This window comes from Leucoraja erinacea, chromosome 40 (genome assembly GCF_028641065.1).
Source record: "Leucoraja erinacea ecotype New England chromosome 40, Leri_hhj_1, whole genome shotgun sequence".
Classification (NCBI taxonomy): Eukaryota; Metazoa; Chordata; class Chondrichthyes; order Rajiformes; family Rajidae; genus Leucoraja; species Leucoraja erinaceus.
The window spans coordinates 1,220,270-1,239,163 of NC_073416.1; the positions used below are offsets into that span (position 1 = coordinate 1,220,270).

Below are 18,894 nucleotides of genomic sequence, written 5' to 3' on the forward strand. Positions count from 1 at the left end.
TTCCCTCTCTCCATCCTCTTCCCCTTCCCAGTTCTCCCACCAGTCTAACTGTCTCCGACTACATTCTATCTCTGCCCCGCCCCCCCCTTCCCCTGACATCAGTCTGAAGAAGGGTCTCGACCCGAAACATCGCCCATTCCTTCTCTCCAGAGACGCTGCCTCCCCCGCTGAGTTACTCCAGCATGTTGCGTCTACCTAAGCTGAAATCAAGCCCAGCCTTTTCCCTGTTCTGAAGAATAGTTGGGAATTTTGTGTTGTTGTCTCGCATCGAAACAGGGAATAAGTCACAACATATTGGTCTTGGGGGGGGGAGGGAGGGGGTTTAAACGAGCCGTTATAATGACGGCAGCTACAAGATAAATGAGATGGCGCAATAAGCGATGAGCCTTGTCAGGCAAAACTAAACTCACCCCCACATCAGGAGCACAATTTGGCTCCATTTATCGCCAGTCACTGTTCTGACACACACACACACAGTAATGTCAGACTGACATGGAGCCATTTTATGTTCCGTGACCGAATTGCAATCCTAATTGATCGGCAAGGTAAGATCATTTATGTTGCTTCCAGCTAAAAGATAGCTGGTTGCAAAGAGCAGCACAAAGGCAAAAGCTGCCAGGATCACTCTGTGTGTGTGACCGAAATGGCCATTGTAGTCTGGAGCACATTGTGGGTTGGTCAGGGGGGGGAAGTGACAACTGGCGTTTAAGGAGAATGCAGAGGAGATTTATGAGGATGTTGCCAGGACTCGAGGGTGTGAGCTACAGGGAGAGGTTGAGTAGGCTGGGCCTCTATTCCTTGGAGCGCAAGGGGATGAGGGGTGATCTTATAGAGATGTACAAAAACATGAGGGGAACAGACAATGGACAATAGATGCAGGAGTAGAGGCCATTTGGCCCTTCGAGCCAGCACCACCATTCAATGTGATCATGGCTGATCAAAAGATCGGGTAGATGCACAGAGTCTCTTGCCCAGAGTAGGGGAATCAAAAACCAGAGGACATAGGTTCAAGGTGAAGGGGAAAAGATTTAACAGGAATCTGAGGGGTAACTTTTCCACACAAAGGGTGGTGGGTGTATGGAACGAGCTGCCAGAGGAGGTAGTGGAGGCTGGGACTATCACAACGTTTAAGAAACATTTCGACAGGTACATGGATAGCATAGTTTTAGAGGGATGTGGGACAAACACAGGCAGGTGGGACTGGTGTAGATGGGGCATGTTGGGAGGTGTGGTGGACAAGATGGGCTGAAGGGCCTGTTTCCACACTGTATCACTCTGTGAGAGGCAGAAGTGCCAGGCTACGATGTGCCTGCATGTGCATCCAAATGCAACGTGAAAGCTGCCACTGATAGTAATAATGGGCATGCAATCAACCACCTACATACATACATTCGCTCTTAGTATCAGCCCACCATGCTTGTGCCAGCCAGAATGGGCAACTCAATGTTGCAACGGTTCATCTGTTTCGGAGGCCTCTCAGCTCCAGTGCATTTGTAACTGCACAGGCCAGCAGAGGGAGAGAGGGAGTGAGCTACTCACAAGCCAAGCACCCATCTATCGGGCATTACCAGCCCTCTGCAGCTCAACATGGACACACTGGTTGCAGAGGTCAGGGATTTTAAAAAAAACCCAACAGGTTGTCATGTGTAACTTTGTGGAAGAACAGCAATGAGTGACAAACAAAGAGGTGAAAGGGAGAGACGAAGGCTGAGGGAGGAAGAGACATGGAGAGAAGGGATGAGAGAGGATGGGAATGAATCCTGCTGTTTGATTTATTTACATGGTATGGATGTGGAGAGGATGTTTCCACTGGTGGGAGAGTCTAGGACCAGAGGGCACAGCCTCAGAATTAAAGGACGCTCTTTTAGAAAGGAGGTGGAGAGGAACTTCTTTAGTCAGAGGGTGATGAATCTGTGGAATTCTTTGCCACAGAGAGCTGTGGAGGCCAAGTCAGTGGATATTTTTAAGGCAGAGGTAGATAGATTCTTGATTAGAATGGGTGTCAGGGGTTGCAATAGTCCCAGCCTCATCTAACTCCTCTGGCAGCTTTTCCCATACACCCACCACCCTTTGTGTGAAAAGGTTCCCCATCAGGTTCTTATTAAATCCTACCCCCTTCAATTTCAACCTGTCCTCTGGTCCTCAATTCCACTACCATTGGCAAGAGACTCTACCTTCTACCCAATCTATTCCTCTCATGATTTTATACACCTTTATAAGATCACCCCTCATCCTCCTGTGCTCCAAGGAATAAAGTCCCAGCCTGCTCAACCTCCCTCCATAGCTCAAGCCCTCTAGTCCTGGCAACATCCTCATAAATCTAAGATAGACACAAAATGCTGGAGTAACTCAGCGGGACAGGCAGCATCTCTGGAGATGATCAGACGGAGGAATAGTCTCGACCCGAAACGTCACCCATTGCTTCTCTCCAGAGATGCTGCCTGTCCCGCTGAGTTACTCCAGCACTTTGTGTCTGTCTTCGGTTTAAACCAGCGTCTGCAGTTCCTTTCTACACATCATCGTGAATCTTCTCTGAACCCTTTCCAACTTGACAACATCTTTCCTGTAACATGGTGCCCAGAACTGATATTCTAAATATTCCATCTTCCCAATATTCTAAATGTGCTCTCACCGACATCTTTAGTTTGGAGATATAGCACGGAAACAGGCCCTTCGGCCCACCGGGTCCGCGCCAACCAGTCATACCTGCACGCTAACACTATCCTACACACACTAGGGACAATTTTTACATTTACCAAGCCAATTAAGCTACAAACCTGTACGTCTTTGGAGTGTGGGAGGAAACTGAAGATCTCGGAGAAAACCCACGCAGGTCACGGGGAGAATGTACAAACCCTGTACAGCCAGCGCCCGTAGTCGGGATCGAACCCGGGTCTCCGGCGCTGCATTAGCTGTGAGGCAGCAACTCTACCGCTGCACCACCGTGACCGCCTTATATACCTGCAATGTGACCTCCCAACTTCTATTCTCAATACCCTGACTGATGAAGGCCAATGTGCCAAGTATTTTTGACCCACCCGATCTATCTGCGACTCCACCTTCAAGGAGCATATACCTGCCCTCATAGATCCCTCTGGTCTACAACACTACCCAGAGCCCCACCACTCACTGCGTATATCCTGCTATTTACTGTGCAGGTTGCTCAGCTGATCAGCGACTATCTCACTGGATGAGTTGGGCCAAAGGGCCTGTTTCTAATCTGTACAGCTCCATGACTATGAACGGTGGAATAGACTCGAGGGCAGGAATGGATCCTTCCTAGATCATTGTTCCAGGGAGACAGTCAATGGAACTGAGAGACTGTGAAGCATCCACAAGGGGATAATTGCCTTGGTGTTTAAATGAGCATGTTCTGGATCCCAGGGGAGGGGGTTTTCTTCTACTGTTTCGTTTAGTTTGGTTTACTTTAGAGACACAGCGCGGAAACAGGTCCCCTCGGACAACCGGGTCCGCGCCGACTAGCGATCCCCGCACACTTACACTATCTTACACACTAGGGGCAATTTTTACATTGTTTTTATACATACCTGCACGTCTTTAGAATGTGGGAGGAAACCAGAGCACCCGGAGAAAACCCACACGGTCCCGGGGGGAAACGTGCAAACTAGTTGGGATCGAGCCCGGGTCTCTGGCGGTGTGAGCGCTGTAAGGCGGCAACTCTACACGCTGTGCCACCGTCTTTCATGGTTATTTCTAAACTCGACGCAGGTAACATTTTCCCCTTGCCCTTTAAGCTCAAAATACAATGCCCTCTCCAAAATCAAGTTAGATAGAGCTCTAGGGGCTGGTGGAATCAAGGGATATGGGGAGAAGGCAGGCACGGGTTATTGATTGGGGAAGATCAGCCATGATCACAATGAATGGCAGTGCTGGCTCGAAGGGCCGAATGGACTCCTCCTGCACCTATTTTCTAGGTTTCGAAAGCATGCCCGTGCAATTGTGGGAAAGAGGTGAGAGCATCGATGGAAGTGAGGAGGAAGAGAGAGAATAGAGTGGAGGGGTGGAATGAAAGAACACAGTCAAGCATTCAAGGAAATAATTCACACCATTCACAGCAAAAGTTATTGCAAGCTGCTGGATTTAGTTGTGGACTTGCAGAGTTTGTAGTGAGCATTTCGTTAAATGATTAAAATATGCAGCTTACTGTGGCTTCTACTTTCCACTGGAATTTTGAAAGCTTGGCGCAATCCTGCGCTTTAGCGGCCAGTGTTTTTGTACGCTGTGCTGCGGTGTTGCTGTGCTGCAGTTTCCATATTTCACAGTTCACGCTGGCCACATTAAACTCTGCTGCTGCACTGCCCCTTGGTGCTGCAGTCATGCACCTTGTTGCTTTTGCCCTGCATCGTGTTAGTATTGCGCTGCACCTTGTGTCCCGCTGCACAGTTGCTCAGAGCTGTTCTCTACCGTGCACTGCGGTCTGGTGCCGCTGCATCATAATCATTATTGCTGTATTGCACATTGCAGCAATTTTGGTGCATTTTCACGCATTTTGCTGTTGCATCATATTTTGCTGCTGTACAATGCCTTGGTCATGCAGCTGTGAATTGCCGCTGTAGTACGGTACATTGATACTACACTGCATTTTGCTGTTGCCGCTGGCCTTTAATTTGCAATTGTTGCATCGTACCTTGCATTGCATTTTGCGGTGATTGCATTGGACCTTGCTGCTACAACATTGCTTTTCCTACGCATTGTGCTTAGTCACTGTGCTGTTGCTGTAGTTTGCTGCCGCTGCTGTTGCTGCATTGTATCTTTCTGCTGATGCATGGTAACTCGTTACTGTTGCATTGCACCTGATGGTGCATTGCATTTTGTTGCTGTCACATTGCATGCCTGCGTTTGCATTGCACCCTGCGGATTACTACTGCCATTTAGCGGTTTATGCTGCTGCGTTTCATTGGTGTGGTGCTGTGCTAAGCCGTTGCAACACTTTGAACCCCTTATAATGTCTCATTACTCTAATCTATCTTGCACAAGTCTATTGCTCTAATACATTGGCTTACTCCGTTGCATCGTTTTTGTTGCATTTTTTACGGTTGTTACTGTTTTGCACTGTCACTGCTGTTGCATTGCATCTTGTAGCTGCATGGTTCCTTCTCATGCAGCGACTTTGCCATTATTATTACAGCACACCTTGCTGCTGCTGTGTTTGACGCTGATACTGCAAGTGTATTGTTCCCGAGTCATGAGTCTTGCTTGGTGCATTGCATTTTGTTCACATGCTACACCTTGCCAGTGCAGTGCTGCCCCTTGTTGCCGCTGCATTGTACATTCCTGCTGCTGCATTGCAATGTTGATTCTGGGTTTTTAATGCGATTCGGGTATCAGTAGGCCTTTATTGTACAGGTTTTGCTTGTTCGTTGCACTCTGCTACTGTGCTGCACATTGTTGCATCCCATTGAACTCATTGCATGTTACAGCTGCATTGCACCAATCAGCTGCACTTTAAAAAAAAATCTTGCTGCGCATGCTTTGCAATTCTTTGCCTTTGCGTAGCTATTGCATGCCTTGCGATAGCTGCATGCTATCTGCATATAAATTATTCCTGCATGTAAATTAGACCTCATTGCACCAGTATTGCTTCTGCATTTGCATAGGCTGCATTGCATTGCTCCTTCCTGCTATTCTGCTGCGCCTTGCTGCTGCATTAGATCTTAATGTTGCAGTGCTGGTGGTCCTTGCCATCACAGGATTTGGCCTTATTGCTGCATTGCATCACCTCTGGCAGTTGCTGTGCTGCAGTCAACTGCACCACTGGTCCCACTGCCACACTTTTTAAATGCCACAACTGACAATGTTTAAACTCGACACCATAAACTGCGTCGCAGGATGCATGCCAGCTTGCAGCGATTCTTCCCGAGCAGATCCTGACCAGAATGAATTGCGATGGTTGGCCTGCTGGGTGTCGCAAAGCGGGAGGTGCAGCTCCTGACAGCAGGAGGGCGCTGACGACTGCCCCGGGGTGCGGAATGGCACCCATGCCCGCTGGATACGTTGTGCGCCACTTTAAGCTGCCCGCCGGCACGCGCGCGGGATGGGGAATGGTAGGTGCGTAGCTCTGGGACAAACACGTGTTATATGTTCCACAGAGGAGCCCGGTGTTCACGCCCAAGCAAGCGACAGCGTGCACCAAGACCGCTGGCACGCGCCAGTCTGTGGACCCAGTGTAGGGTGGAGCAGAGTCTCTGTACTGTGTTGCCACTGCTGCCAGCCTGTTGAACAGTGCTGCCGTGCGTGGGAATGTCACGGAGCATCTGCACCTTGAACTCTTATTCCTTCGAGTTCAACGTGCGTTAGTGGGCAGCCGCCAAGCCCACCGCCATCTCCCAGCTGTCTGAACGCAGCTCCAGATCGTGGCGCGGCGCGGCGCTCCCACTTGGTTCCTCTAGTGGGCGCCGAGCGTTCAGAGTGAACCACGCACTCTGATCGCTTGCCGGGGATTGGCAAGGCTTACTGGCACGGCACAGAGCTCAGCTTCCCGAGCATTGTATTGATGAGTGGCCCAACGCCAGAAATATTGCCTTTGCCCCCACCCCCTGCAGTACCCACCTGCAGTCTGGCCCAGGCATTTGCTACCATGCCCACCCCAATTGTACCTCTGCCACCCTGGTGGGCACTGGCTGCCCTACAGCCACAGGGACTCCATGCCACCCTGGTGGGCACAGCCGGTGTTGCGTTCACCCCTTAATGGAGGCAGCACGCCATCCGATGCCCACACATCCGCGGGTACAGGGCCAAGGTGCCCGGGCAGCTTCAGCTTCACACTGGTTGGCACATGGAAAATTCCCAACCCCCCACCCACCCTGCCCCCCTCCATCAGCCATCCTCCATCTTGTGCGTTGGGGCCTACTCTCCTGTGCTGATGCTACCTCACGAATGATCGGTCCAGGGCAACCTTACAACGTGGAATAAGAAAAACAAGTCAATACAGCACTCAAATCAACATCTGGCCACATCTGGCTTTGAACAAAGGGGACTCGGCGGCTTGGAGCTGAAGTACTGAAGTTGCAGGGCGGGCATGTGGGTGAGGAGAGCTGGTAAGGTTTACCAGAGGGTGCACAAAGCAACCTTCCTGTCACAGTCAAAATGATCGCAGGTCGAACCAATGCTTAACAGGAAACATGAAAGCTAAATTAGGATGTGAAGCGTGGAGCAAGACCTGGATTTCTTCATCTGCGTTGGCAAATTGGCATTGAACCCGGCACAAAGGCGGCATGCCACTTCTTCCCAGCCACCCACCGCCACGGGCACCCACTTTCCCCTTTGAATGCCAACGCGTCCGATGATCCCGGTGCACAGAATGCTTTAAAAGATGGCGGGGCCGCAAGCCATGCAGCGGTGTGGGCTGGCACCAGAAGCGGGCATGCTGGGGGCCAGTGAGTCACTGGCACAGTGCCAGCCGTGCCCATTTGTGCCCAAACAATGGAGCACATGGCGGGGGGCCTGAATGAACACGCGAGTGGCAAAATATGCAGGGTCATTAAAAAGTACATCGTCTTATTCATCTAGTTTAGTTTAGTTTCCAGATGCATGGTGGAAATAGGCCCTTCGGCCCGCCGAGTCCATGCTGACCATCGATCACCCGTACACCAGTTCTATACCTACACACTAGGGAACATTTATTGCAGACACCACCTACGTAGCAGCCCAATAGGGTCAGTGGACTGCTGAGGTTGAATTGCCTTTCATTGCTTCACCAGAGGCAACAGGATGAGTCATTGAATAATATATAATAAATGAAACGAGGAAATAACTCCCCATCTGAGTGCGACCAGCATCTAATTGGCACATCTTTCCCGTTCTAGCTGATTCTAAAGGGGAGTTTAATTCGTGTGGTCAGACCCAGTGAGACAAAACCAACTCCAAGTGGCCCATCATTGAATGTTGCAATGGGTGATAAAAGCAGGATGCTTACCTAGGGCTGGGTCAGCACACTCTCTGTACTGTTCGGGAGTGCAGTACGGGGCATCACCTAAACGACAAAGAGAACTTGCAGTCAGAAGACGTGTACATGTCAATAGTTGCCTGCTTACGAGGCCATTTACATCAGTCAGTTCACTGCATGTCCCCATTCAAGGAAGGACTCCCATTCTGCAAGTGTCTGGCAGGTGGCCTTTGGAGGAACGTCACTCACAGCCCGCCAGTGTGGCCGGCCCGTGGCCTTCTGTTTGATTTGAGGAGGAAGAGACTGTGTGGCCCCCTGCACTCCCCAGCCCCATGGCCACACTCTTCCCCCCAACATCCATGTCCTTTACTACCCCCCCCCCACTAGACCGTGGCGCACCGCGCCGCACATACAATGTGACCTTTCCCGCACCTGCACGTGATTATCCACCGATCTCCGGGAGAGAACGAACGCCCCAAATTAGAGAAAAGACGCAGAACTAAACAGGCACGGCTAGACATGGCAGAGAGCGACGGAGGTAAACGGTGTCCATGCGTTGGCGAGCTCTCTTCCCCCCTCGGCGTGGGCGCGGGAAAGGCCTCGACACGAGCGAGGCCGCGGCTGTCCAAACCGCCTCGAGGAGTGGAAGCAAAACGGCAGCAAAGTCGCCGAGCCAGAGCGGGCGCTGTGTGGGGCACCGCTCCTCAACTGCCGCGCACAGCTCAAGTCTCCGTGCCACGAAAAGCAAATGAAGAGGTTGCAGACGAAGACTGATAAGGGCGACGCTGGAAGCGAGGGCACGATTGGCCAAAAGGGCGGAATGGACGGGGGGCTTCTTTCCCGCGAAAAGGGGAAGGCGAGGGTTGGTTGCCGAAGATGCTTGTCAAATATATTGAAGAGCTGTGATCGGGGAGACATAAAGATGCGGGAGAGACCAAAAATGTGACCTGCAAACAGACGCAAGAGTTTCACAATGTCAGAGAACATACAAAGCCTGTCAGAGGGGAGTGTGTGAATGGCATGCACCGCAGAGGAGGAGGGAGACAAGCAGACACACCAACAGTGTGCTATTTCCAGAGACACATAGGGGCGGCACACAGTGCGTAGAGCCACTGCCTCACAGCGCCACTGACCCTGGTTCGATCCCGACCTCGGGTGTTGTCTGTGTCTGTGTCTGTGTGTGTGATGTTTTTACATTCCACGTGGGGTTCCTCCGGGTGCTCCGGTTTCCTCCCACATCCCAAAGACGTGCGGGTTTGTAGGTCAATTGGCCGTCTGTAAATTCCCCCTACTGTGTAAGGAGTGGATGAGAATGTGGGATAACATAGAACTAGTGTGTGAACAGATGATCGATGGTCGGTGTGGACTCGACGGGCTGAAGGGCCTGTTTCCCTGCCGTCTCTAAAGTAAACTAAACTAAATATGAAAGAGGGAAAGGCAGATGCTGGTTTACACAAAGGTGCTGGAGTAACTCAGCGGGTCAGGCAGCATCTGTGGAGAACATGGATAGATGACGTTTCACAGAGTGCTGGAGTAACTCAGCGGGTCAGGCAGCATCTGTGGAGAACATGGATAGGTGACGTTTCACAGAGTGCTGGAGTAACTCAGCGGGTCAGGCAGCATCTGTGGAGAACATGGATAGGTGACGTTTCACAGAGTGCTGGAGTAACTCAGCGGGTCAGGCAGCATCTGTGGAGAACATGGATAGGTGACGTTTCACAGAGTGCTGGAGTAACTCAGTGGGTCAGGCAGCATCTATGGAGAACATGGATAGGTGACGTTTCACAGAGTGCTGGAGTAACTCAGCGGGTCAGGCAGCATCTATGGAGAACATGGATAGGTGACGTTTCACAGAGTGCTGGAGTAACTCAGCGGGTCAGGCAGCATCTGTGGAGAACATGGATAGGTGACGTTTCACAGAGTGCTGGAGTAACTCAGCGGGTCAGGCAGCATCTGTGGAGAAAATGGATAGGTGACGTTTCACACAGTGCTGGAGTAACTCAGCGGGGGGGGGGTCAGTCTCAGTCTACCCCACGACAGAAGGGGGAGGAGTTGTCCAGTTTGATAGCCACAGGGAAGAAGGATCTCCTGTGGCGTTCTGTGCTGCATCTTGGTGGAACCAGCCTGTTGCTGAAGGAGCTCCTCAGGTTGACCAGTGTGTTACGGAGGGGGCGAGCTGCATTGTCCAGGATGCTCCGCAGACGAGGAGCGGACATCCGCCCCTCCGAGACCAACCTCCCGTGGGAAATTTTGGCCGGTGTGGGCAAGTTGGGCTGAAGGGCCTGTTTCCACACTGTGTCACTCTATGACCCTCCTTCCTGGACAACTGCCATCTCCCCGTTTGATTGCTGGATGAATCTGGGCCTCCACGTGCCTTTCTGCCTGACCCATTTATTTAGGCCGCCCGCGCTTTACATTTGCAGCTGTCGGATGTTCCACTGGCACCAGCGGTGTCTCATTGGGCATATCGGGAGGAAGAGGAGCGCAGGAAGATTGGTCCATGATTGTAGTCCCATCAGAGCTCCCCAGGCTGCCCCCCCTCACCGTTACCCCGGACACCAGACGTCCACGCACACTCGCACTTACCTTGCGTTTGCTGACGATGCCTCAGTGCTCGCTTGTGATCGAGTCATGCGACCTGCTGGGACCCCCCAGCTTCTGCCAGGTTGCACAGCTGGTACAGCACTGCCAAGGGGCATCAGGCCAGGGACCCGGGTTCCATCCTGACTACGGGCGCTGTCTGTACGGAGTTTGTGCACGTTCTCCCCGTGACCTGCGTGCGTTTTCTCCGGGAGCTCCGGTTTCCTCCCACACTCCAAAGACGTGCAGGTTTGCAGTTTAATTGGCTTGGTATGAATGTTTAAAAAAAAATTGTCCCTAGTGTGTGTAGGATAGTGTTAGTGTGCGGGGATCGCTGGTCAACGCGGACCCGGCGAGCCGAAGGGCCTGTTTCCGCGCTGTATCTCTAAACTAAACATGGCAGGACAACTGTTGGCACCAACGAGAAATATAAACTCCAATTCCCAAATTGGCAGGGGCAGTGGGTGGGTGGGTGGGTGCTGAGTTTGAATGTAAGGGGCAGTGGGTGCTGGGATTCCCTGCTAAGCAAGACGTTATCAATGGCATGAATAAGGCACGTGGGGTTCTTGCAAGTGACGTCTCTGAGCCATCGGATGCCAGTTGTGGCCACTGGTCCTGAACAAAGTGGCTCGGCTAACATTTTGTGCGCAGACAATTTGGCAGCGACTCTCTGCTAACTGGTCCAAAAATGAGCAGAGGACACGGTCTTCGGCCCCGTCTCGTGCCTCCCCCACGGCAGCCACGTACCAGTCCCAAGCACAGCGAGAACGAGATGCGTGGGGAGTGTGGGAAAGAACTGCAGATGCTGGATAAAATCGAAGATAGACACAAAATGCTGGAGTAACTCAACGGGTGAGGCGGCGTCTCTGGAGAGAAGGAATGGGCGATGTTTCGGGTCGAGACCCTTCCTCAGACTGATGTCGGGGAGGGGGTGGGACATAGAAGGAATGTAGCGCTGGGGTGTAAACTACCCAAACAGAATATGAGGGGCTGTTCCCTCAATTTGCGCTGGGCCTCAAAACATCACCCATTCCTTCTCTCCAGAGATGCTGCCTGACCTGCTGAGTTACTCCGGCATTTTGTGTGATTGCAACCTTCACGTGGTCAGCCCTGTTTCGACGAATGCAATCAACCTGGCGTGCACAATCAAATAGAACAAGTTGTCCTACAACTTTAGGCTGTGCACGCCACACGCAGGAAGAAGAAGTCACTCTCTCCATCTATAAAAAACAGCATCTGCAGTTCCTTCCTCCACAGGTCATTCATTGTTAGCTGTGGTTTAGATCCCGTTGACTTGCATTGTCAGGTTTGCAGTGTGTGTGTGTGTTACTCAAAACTCCACGCAAACTGCTCGGCCACCCTGCAACACGACTCTCCCTCCCTCCCTCTGCCCACTCCGGCTCAGCCGCCACTCGGCCCGTCCCCGACCTGCCCGCCCGCCCGCTGCTGTCGCCGCCACCGCCGGTCCGGGCCACAAGGGGGGATGGAGTTGGTGTTAGTCACGGTGGGCACCACCAGTCTCCTCCGAGCGGGCTGTGAGTGGGAGTTACTGCAGACGGGTGAGTGGTGGAATATTGTGTTGAGGTTGCAGCCCTGCACTCTGGGGGACGGGTAGATGGGTCCGCCATTGCCACGGAGGGCGGGCGGGAGAGAGGGGTGAGTGAGAGAGAGAGAGAGAGACAGGACCAGTGCCTCCACTGAACCACCCCCACCCCTCCCCCAGTCAAAAAATCTATAAGATTTTTAAACCTTAATAAACTTTTAAAATATTCCATCGATCGGAACAAAACAGAAGAATGTTGAGTAAGGTGGCGAAAAATAGTAGCGCTATCGCGTACCGTTTTTGCGCAAATAGAAAAACCCCGCAAATCGGAAAAGCACAAGATCAGAGTTTTAGTTTTGTACTAGACTAAGTGGGACCCGTTTAGTCCCTGTCACACAGGAGGCTTGGTCCCCCAACGCAATATTCCACCGCTCACCCATAGCCCCCAACTGCTACCCCCATCCTATACCTGTATCCCCCACTCCTCACCTCCCTCTACCCCTCCTCACCTCCCCCACTGCTCTCCCCTCCCTCTATTCTCCACTCCCTACCTCCCCCACTCCTCTCCCTCTATTCCCCCTCCTACCCCATTCACCCTCCTCACCACCGCCCTCTTCTTTTCCCTCTCCTCCTCCCCTCACCAAATCCATCCCTCTCCCTCCCTCTCCTTTCCCCTACCCCAGTCACTCCCTCCCTCCTCTCCCCTCCCTACTCCCCTCCGCTCCCTCTATCCCCTCTCCTCTCCCACTCTCCCTCCCCAGGATCTCGAGGTTGCCGCTCATCTCCCTTCTTGCGTGCCCCGGAGGAGCATCAGCCGTCGGCGCCCTCAGAGCCAGGCCTCGGATCGGCCCGGAAGCACCAGCAGCTACGGCCGGGCTGGCGTGTGGGCAGGGCGTGGGTGGGGTGGGGTGCGGTGGGAGGGAGAGCTCGGAGAAAAGACGGGGGTAGAGCCATGGGGGAGAGGGGAGTATCATGGGGGAGGGGGCAGGAATCAGGGGGGAAAGGGGTGGAGCTGCGGGCCGTTGCGATGGCAGTGCGTTTGGGACTCACAGCGGGCGCTGGACGCTCTCCTCCGTTAGGATCAAACTATACCTTCCGTTTGACGATATTGCCGTGCCACGGAGCTGCTGCTTGGGGCGGGGCTGCTGCTTGGGGGCAGGGCTGCTGCTTGGGGGCAGGGCTACTGCTGGGGGCGGGGCTGCTGCTGGGGGCGGGGCAGCTTCGGGTCCCTCCAAAAGTCCGGTTTGAAACCTCCGCCGGATTTCCTCAGCTCCAGTAAAGACGCGATGGCGCAGGAAGGGGCGGACCGTCCCGGGGAGTAACGGGAAGAGACAAATCCGTGTGGCGCTGAACGCCAGGAGAAGAGATCGATCTGCGCATGCGCGGTTTTTAAGATGTTTTAACCTCGCTAACTTTGCCTATATTCAACCGATCGGAACGAAACTTGATGCACTCGCAGCAAAGGAGAACGGTGAGTGAACTGGTGAAAAATCGTAGTGCTATCCGTATCGGCGAACATGGATAGGTGACGTTTCAGGTCGAAGGGTCTTGACCTGAAACGTCACCTATCCATGTTCTCCACAGATGCTGCCTGACCCGCTGAGTTACTCCAGCACTCTGTGAAACGTCACCTATCCATTAGGTATGTTGCAAAGCCTACCTGAAGCATCGCTGAAAATCTGTCCCAGCCCGTGTGCGCGATTTTGGCGCCGTTTAGAGGGGGGCGGGTTTAAAACGCGATTTCCCCTAGGCTGTTCAAATCGAGGTTTTCAGCCTAGTTAATTATTAACGAAAAATCGCTGGAAGATTCCATCGCTTTAGCTATTATTACTTTTAAAGGCTTTATATAATTGTTATAGTAGTTTAAAAATCAACCTCTAAACCCCCGACCGCCGGCAACGGGCCGGATCTCATACAGGGGACAACAGAAGGTAGGCTGTTTATTTTTACATTAAAAAGGGCTTCTTAAGATCCCTTTATACAAAGTTTAAAGTTGCGAGTAGCTAATTTGGGGCCCATTATATCCCGCAGTATTTTTCTGGGCATGTGAGGGCACAATAGCACAATGTGAAAGTTCTAAACCAGCGCGTTCACAGGATCCCACTAGAAAGCTGATTTAAATGGCCATTAATTTACAGCAATTGAACACTAAATTCCTTCCATTTGGCCTATAAATTAATGTAAATGAGATTTAAAAATCATGTTTTATTGTGAATTATTTGTGAATATTATTTGGACACTTAGGCTATTTAAAAATGTTAATCGTTTATTAAGAAATAGATAGATGTTTAGATCTAGTAATTGAAGTTTGAAATTAGCTCCAATTGGGTAACTAACTAATTATATGCTTTAATTTCAGGTCATCCAAGTAAGATTGTTTTATATTTGTTTCAGAATGCTTCAATCTATGATAACTGAAAATTTCATTCAGTTCTCTTAATTTTTAAGAAAGTTATGGACTTTTGACTGTCCACGATCACAGCTTTTTTGTTATGTCCATAGAAAATCAATAGGGAACAAGATGCTAATTTCCGAGTATGAAAATGGCCATAACTTTTTAAATACTTGAGATATGAAAGTGAATTAGGTGTCAAATTAAACTTATTTTTATGTTTTATCTGATGGGATAAATTGCAGACTTGATTTTTAAAATCTCAACATTTTGTAACATTACTATATCCATGTTCTCCACAGATGCTGCCTGACCCGCTGAGTTACTCCAGCACTCTGTGAAACGTCACCAATCCATGTTCTCCATAGATGCTGCCTGACCCGCTGAGTGACTCCAGCACTCTGTGAAACGTCACCTATCCATGTTCTCCACAGATGCTGCCTGACCCGCTGAGTTACTCCAGCACTCTGTGACTACCTTCAGCAATAAGAGGGTGTTCAGTAACGTTGGCATTCAGTATCCCGGCTGAGCCTCTGTCAATAGACAATAGGTGCAGGAGTAGAGGCCATTCGGCCCTTCGAGCCAGCACCACCATTCAATGTGATCATGGCTGATCATCCCCAATCAGTACCCCGTTCCTGCCTTCTCCCCATATCCCCTGACTCCGCTATCTTTAAGAGCCCTATCGTCCCTCCGATCGTGACACCTGGTCAGTGACCGCACGCGTCTAAGCGCATGTGGCACGTGTACTTTGCCACAGCTAACACGTTAAAACTCACGGCGGCAAGTCTGATCTTGGACGAGCTGCATGAAATGCGCAAATCTTTCATGCTTGCGTTTGCCGGAGCGCGGTGTTTGCACGAGGCGCCAGTGCTCAACAGCATTGACATCCTCTGCCCCCGTCACTCCGCAACCGAGAGAAGGGCCCTTCCCTTGGGAGCTGCGCACGTCGCTACTGGCGTTAAACGCCTGCTATTGCCAACCTCCCATCCCCAAATGTAGCCCTCCCCTGCCGCGGCACCTCGCAATGTTCTACTGCCTGGGCAACAGGCCGTGTTGTGTGTGACAGAGCATGAAGATGTGCAGACATGCATCCTCCTTCCTCTCCAATACACAATAGGTGCAGGAGTAGAGGCCATTCGGCCCTTCGAGCCAGCACTGCCATTCAATGTGATCATGGCTGATCATCCCCAATCAGTACTCCGTTCCTGCCTTCTCCCCATATCTCCTGACTCCGCTATCTTTAAGAGTCCCATCTAGCTCTCTCCTGAAAGTATCCAGAGAACCTGCCTCCACCGCCCTCTGAGGCAGAGAATCCCACAGACTCACCACTCTCTGTGGGAAAAAGTGTTTCCTCGTCTCTGTTCTAGATGGCTTACCCCTTATTCTTAAACTGTGTGTGGCCCCTGGTTCTGGACTCCCCCAACACTGGGAACATGTTTCCTGCCTCTAGCATGTCCAAACCCTCAATAATCTTATATGTTTCAATGAGATACCCTCTCATCCTTCTAAACTCCAGAGTGTACAAGCCCAGCTGCTCCATTCTCTAGCATATGACAGATCAGGGGGTGTAGGCCATTTGGCCCCTTGGAGCCAGCACCGCCATTCAATATGATCATGGCTGATCATCCCCAATCAGTACTCTGTTCCTGCTTTCTCCCCATATCCCTTGATTCCGTTAATGGCCTGTCCCACTTTTTCGGCGACTGCTGGCACCCGTCGCAGGTTGCCGAAAATGTTCAACGTGTTAAAAATCCAGCGGCGACCAGAACAAGGTACGACTCTTTGGGCGACTACTAACGACCGTACAGGCTTCACCCTGGGCGTTACCTGTGCGGTGATGAGTCGTCTCCTCAGTCGCCCAAACAGTCGTAACGTCTTTCTGGCCGCCACTGGATTTTCAACATGTTGAACGTTTTCGGCGACCTATGACGGGTGCCGACAGTCTCCGAAAAAGTCGCGTAAGTGGGACAGGCCCCTTAGCCCCGAGAGCCGACTCCAACCTTCTCTTGAAAACTCTTGATAGCAAGGCACTTTCACTGCGACATCTGTATGCTAAAGCAATTACTGTTTGGGTCGATCAAATTAATTTATGTGCCAGACTAGGAAAAGAACCGCGAGGGAGAAGAAAATTATTAAGAAAAGGCAAAAGTATCATTGGTTAAAATGGTAACAGGATACTGAAAATAATATAGAAGGTATTTTATTCTAGGCCGAAGGTCGACAACAATGCTGGAGGAACTCAGCGGGTGAGGCAGCATAGAAACATAGAAATTAGGTGCAGGAGTAGGCCATTCGGCCCTTCGAGCCTGCACCGCCATTCAATATGATCATGGCTGATCATCTAACTCAGTATCCCGTACCTGCCTTCTCTCCATACCCTCTGATCCCCTTAGCCACATCTAACTCCCTCTTAAATATAGCATCTATGGAGAGAAGGAATAGGTGACGTTTCGGGTCGAGACCCTTCTTCAGAAGAAGCCTATTCCTTCTCTCCATCGATGCTGCCTCACGCGCTGAGTTCCTCCAACATTTTTGTCTACCTTCGATTTTTCAGCATCTGCAGTTCTTTCTTAAACAATTATACTTGGCCAATCTCTGTTGCTATCTCTCTTCCTGCCTGGGACTGTCCGTGACGGCCACTTTCTTTGTGTCAAACTCTCTCATCTATCTCTCCCACTTTGTCTCATAGTGGCTTTGTTTAATTTCAAAATAGAATTTATCCATTAGAAAATCCTAAAACCGTCAAGTCAACATTTTCACAATGAGTAACATTATTCCATGTTGTCGGTTATTATCCATTGACAAAACACAGTTAATAGTTCCTGGTGTTTTAACACAAGTTTTAAGTTATTTGTGTTCATTTGTAGGAGGGTCCGGAACTGTGGCCCTTCCAGTAGACAATAGGTGCAGGAGTAGAGGCCATTCGGCCCTTCGAGCCAGCACCGCCATTCAATGTGATCGTTGCTGATCATCCCCAATCAGTACCCCGTTCCTGCCTTCTCCCCATATCCCCTGACTCCGCTATTTTTAAGAGCCCTGTCTAACTCTCTCTTGAAAGCATCCAGAGAATTGGCCTCCACCGCCTTCTGAGGCAGAGAATTCGACAGACTCACCACTCTCTGGGTGAATCCCCATCAAAGCCTTGCAGTTTGCTGAAAACAATAACCGCTGTATCTGTTGATCTGTCTCTCCCTCTCCAACTCTCTCCCTTTCCCACTGCCTCTCCCTGACAGTTTCATGTGCCCCTTTATCTGCCCCTCTCGTTTTGTTTCTCTTTCTCATTCCCTTTTTGTGCCGATCTTCAGTTTAAACCAGCATCTGCAGTTCCTTCTGACATAACGACCAGGACATTCACTCTGCAGCCCCCGCTGACTAAATAGCAACGTACCTGGCATGTGAACCATGCGACAGTTACAGTTTTCAACCAAGTACCGGGTCTCACAGTCAATCCTACAAGCGGTGATGCTGTAGGTGTCAAAGAAGTCCGAGTCCATGGGAGTAGATTTGCAGTCGCCCCAGGGGGGAGGCAGGTAGATTAGCTGGCAGAGAGAACACAAACACACAGGATCATTCATCACCTATTCCAAGGAAAGACCCGTCACAAAATGATGATGCTCGAGAGACTTAGTCATAGAGTGATACAGTGTGGAAACAGGCCCAACAATGTCCCATCTACACTAGCCCCACTTGCCTGCGTTTGGCCCATATCCCTCCAAACCTGTCCTATCCATGTACCTGTCCAACTGTTTCTTAAACGTTGGGATAGTCCCAGCCTCAACTACCTCCTCTGGCAGCTCGTTCCACACACCCACCACCCTCTGTGTGAAAAAGACCCTTCTTCAGACCCGAAACATCACCCATTCCTTCTCTCCAGAGATGCCGCCCGTCCCGCTGAGTTACTCCAGGTTTGCATGTCTGCATTTGGTTTAAACCAGCATCTGCAGTCCCTTCCTAAAGTAAAATTATATTTTATGTTTCCCCCTTGCAAGTCACAATTTAATCTGCTTCCACTGCCTTTGTGCTCCAGATCACAACGACATGGTTGAATAAATATTCCGTTCCCATCACCTTTGTTACTAACTATGCAGCTGCTGGTTACAACACCCCTGGTTCTGGACTCCCCCATGTTTCCTGCACCTAGCCTGTCCAATGCCTTAAGAATTGTACATGTTTCTATAAGATCCCCTCTCATCCATTCTAAATTCCAGTGAATCCAAGCCCAGTTGATCCATTCTGTTCAACAAAATGTGTTCAACGCCTCACTGCTGATAAGCTTAACTTTAGTGAGCGAGCATCTTTTCCATTCGCCAACACCTCAGGCCAAATCTTAGCACCGAGGTTCTATGAAAGGTTTGATGCGTGTGAATGGGGTTGTGTGTACAGGTTCATTAAAAAACAAAAGGCAGAAAATGGTGCCGACATGCATCTGGAGAGTGAGAAAACCTTGATTCGTGTTTTAGTGAGGATTTC

General features: G+C 50.9%; 1 protein-coding gene across 3 annotated transcripts in view; it reads right to left on the minus strand.

Annotated features, from left to right (window-relative positions):
- asic1b (acid-sensing (proton-gated) ion channel 1b) overlaps positions 1-18,894 on the minus strand; it is a 365,289-nt gene that overhangs the window by 25,875 nt on the left and 320,520 nt on the right. For 2 of the 3 annotated variants that reach the window (XM_055664316.1, XM_055664317.1), the window contains exons 4-5: positions 17,813-17,963; positions 7,937-7,993 (exon numbers count right to left, since the gene is read on the minus strand). In XM_055664316.1, the coding sequence (XP_055520291.1) occupies positions 7,937-7,993; positions 17,813-17,963 (208 nt within the window). The remainder of the gene's footprint in view (positions 1-7,936; positions 7,994-17,812; positions 17,964-18,894) is intronic. The other variant, XM_055664318.1, reaches the window with a different exon arrangement.